This window comes from Oncorhynchus kisutch, linkage group LG13, assembly GCF_002021735.2.
Source record: "Oncorhynchus kisutch isolate 150728-3 linkage group LG13, Okis_V2, whole genome shotgun sequence".
In the NCBI taxonomy this organism is placed as follows: Eukaryota; Metazoa; Chordata; class Actinopteri; order Salmoniformes; family Salmonidae; genus Oncorhynchus; species Oncorhynchus kisutch.
The window spans coordinates 17180491-17183601 of record NC_034186.2 but is presented as its reverse complement, the minus strand read 5'-3'; the positions used below and the strand labels follow the sequence as shown (position 1 = coordinate 17183601).

The following is a 3111-nucleotide window of genomic DNA, read 5'->3' as shown; positions in this document are numbered from 1 at the left end:
TCTATTAACTCATACCCAAATAATGTTGGTGATTCATTCTATACTCTTGCATCTTTTTCCTGTAATTCTACACAGTTTGACATAACTTATTAATTATGCCTCTCTTGAGGGGTATATGGAGGGGTATTTTGAAAAGACAGTATAAGTTGAAGGATAAGTGGAAGGCCCCCTAACCCCCCCAAAAATAAACATGTAGTTTTTGTAAAACAGCTAACTTCCTGCATTTCAACACATTTTGCCATAGGGGAGAGAGAAACATATAATTTTATATTGCTATTCTACACATTTTGCCTTGAGTCTGATATAAAATGTTGCAGTTTTAAAGCAAATTTCCTACAATACTACACATTTTGCCATGGGGCAGAGAGAAAGTTTTGCAGCTTCAAAGCTAATTTCCTGCAATTCTACATATATTGCTATTGGGCAGAGAGAAAAATGTGCTGTTTTATAAGTCATCTCATGGTATTCTTCACATTTTTCCATTACATTTTTCCATGCTCAAAAAAATGGATGAATAAGATATTTGATGAATAAGATATTTGGCTACAGAAGTGCCATTTCTTACCGATCTCTACAGCTTCCATCCAAAAACAAGCCCTATGAAATGACACCAATACATAGTGGAAGAGTTAGTGGCTAGCATCAGTGGCTAGCATAGCTAATGAAATAGCAACGTCGGTCGCAACACGCATAACCAGAATGACACATGATGAACCACCAAAGGCACACCCCATGTTTGTTAGATAATTGAGAAAGAGAATTATACTGTTTTTCGTGAACAAAGTTGACCGTTGATGCTAATTTCCTCTCCTCTCCCTTTTCCATTGCTTATGACGTGTTCATGCTATCTGGATGGCCCCTGACCTGCAGGGGGCCCCGAACCAACATGTTTTTATTTGATTTGATAAATGATTGAGGGTGAGGGACGAATCAACCTGTTCTGAATATCCCCCATGACAATTTCGCCTATGGGACAAGCACATCTGCTATACTGAGAGTGCGTGTCTGCGCTGCGCAGTCCGCTCGAGCTGGCGTTTGAGGAAGAGGCGCGCACCTTAATCGCTCAGTCGAGTCCTGTCTCTTGTACATGCATGGTGAAGTCTTGCCAAGCCATACCTGCGCTGCAGAAACCCGCCCAACTTCTGAATAACGGCGACAAGAAAAGATGACCTCCAGTCGTCCAGGCAAATGCAAAATATGTGGTTAATAGCTTAATGTGGAAGAGCATCAGACAATAATTACGATACTTATTTAGGGTTATGTCAATGAACCATTTGTTCTAGAAAGAAAAGGGTACATTCTAAAGGACAATGTTACTCACTAAAACGTCATCGTTGAAATGGATACGCGCGTTATTTGCTATGTGGCTGCATCTGACTGTGTGGGAAACGGTAAGTGGATGCTTTCATAACAAACACATTATTTTGACTTGTCTTTTACTACCCCAATCTATCTAATCATCAATTAAAATCACATGCCTTATGTAATGCTATAGCCTATGCATTATCTAAAGTAAACATTATTTTTCCAGGCTAAAGACATTACATAAAAAGTTTGGGACTGGATGTCCTTATAGGCTGCTACACTGACATTTTTCCTATCCAGGCTAGATTTCATCATTGTTCTCCGAGTTGTCATCATCATAGCCCCATGCTTCTGCTAGCTACTCTTAGGTTCATTTCCTTTGAGAAAGGATCACGCTGTGTTATAGTGAATTCAAGGTTTAAAAAGGCTTTTAAAGTTTGTAATTTACACTTTAAAATTGAAGACTTGGTTTATCTTAACAAGAAACGTATCAACCCCTACAAAAATCTCCATTAATTATAATCCACATAATAATTCACATGCAGGATTATTTTAATGCTGTGAGAAACTATACAAATGAAGAGATTACATCTAAAAGAAAGGAGGACCAAGGCACTCTTCATATAATGAATTAAAATGCCCCATGATGAAGGCCATGCAGCTGAAGCAAGTCTGAGTTGTAAAAGTTTGAATCCATTTATCATGCCATAAAAATAAATGCATTTTAGTTAATTATATGGAGAGTGCCTTGGTCCTCCTTTCTTTTTGATGACCAATTTACCCCTTTTGCCAAAGAGCATCTTCTGTCCAGCAAAATCTATTGTGTACCTTAGCAGCGCTTCCCTTTCTCCTTTGCTTCTATCTCTACCATTAGTTATAGGTGCATAATTGTACCCTTGCAGTTCATACTTTAAAGCTGCAATATGTACATTTTTGGGTGACCCACCAAATGCACATAGAAATGTGAGTTATAGATCTGTCATTCCTAAACTCGGTCCTGGGGCCTACCCTGGGTGCAAGTTTTGTTTTTGCCATAGCGCTACACAACTGATTCAAATAATCAATGCTTGATGTGTAGTGCTAGGGCAGGACCGGGCAGGACCGGGTTTGAGAAGCCTCGCCTTACACGGTACAACTACAGTGACAAGCATTTGTACCGGTACCTTTCTTTCTGAGTGTGTTTGTCATTCTATAGGTATGGCTGAAGTTTTATCTTGAGGAACATTTCCTGAATTAAATGGAATTAACACCAACTCCAATGTCCACAAAGCTAATGTGCACAATAGCCCATTAGTGGGAAAAACAGTTAGATTGTTATCTATATTCATGTATGTGCAGTGAGAGAGGAGAATGGGAGAATGGTGAAGGTCTTTGGCCCGGAGCTACTGCTGCCCTATGTTAATAGAATGGTTAATAACACTACTATTGACTTAATGACATGTTTTAAACTGCTATTGAATTCAAATAGAACCACTGTGGCATAAACAGGTACCATTATGATCGTTAGGGAGGGAGAGGCAGGTTTAAGAGAAAAGGTTGCTTCTGGTCACATGCTCGCCCATTCACAAACACACGTGCACACACACACTGGGGTGCTGTCTGTCTGTCATTGTGCTATGGGGTAGTGGATTAATGGATTAAACAGATGTGTTTTTCATGGACACACACACACACACACACACGCTCTGAAGCCAAACACTCGCTGCCATGATGTGGCATCAGGAGTGCCCATGATGATACTTGACTGAGTCCGTATCGTTTTGTATCGTTGGAGACAACTCCACACCCTGACAACTCCACACCCTG

General features: G+C 40.0%; 1 protein-coding gene across 3 annotated transcripts in view; it reads left to right on the top strand.

Moving 5' to 3' along the window:
* Window positions 1-1033: 1033 nt before the first annotated feature.
* The window catches only part of LOC116353050 (pituitary adenylate cyclase-activating polypeptide type I receptor-like), a 68766-nt gene continuing 66688 nt past the window's right edge, over window positions 1034-3111 (top strand). For all 3 annotated transcript variants that reach the window (XR_004202341.1, XR_004202342.1, XM_031785698.1), the window contains exon 1: window positions 1034-1391. Coding sequence is in view for 1 of the 3 variants with exons in the window: in XM_031785698.1 (XP_031641558.1) it covers window positions 1311-1391 (81 nt within the window). In the remaining 2 variants the exon portion in view is untranslated. The remainder of the gene's footprint in view (window positions 1392-3111) is intronic.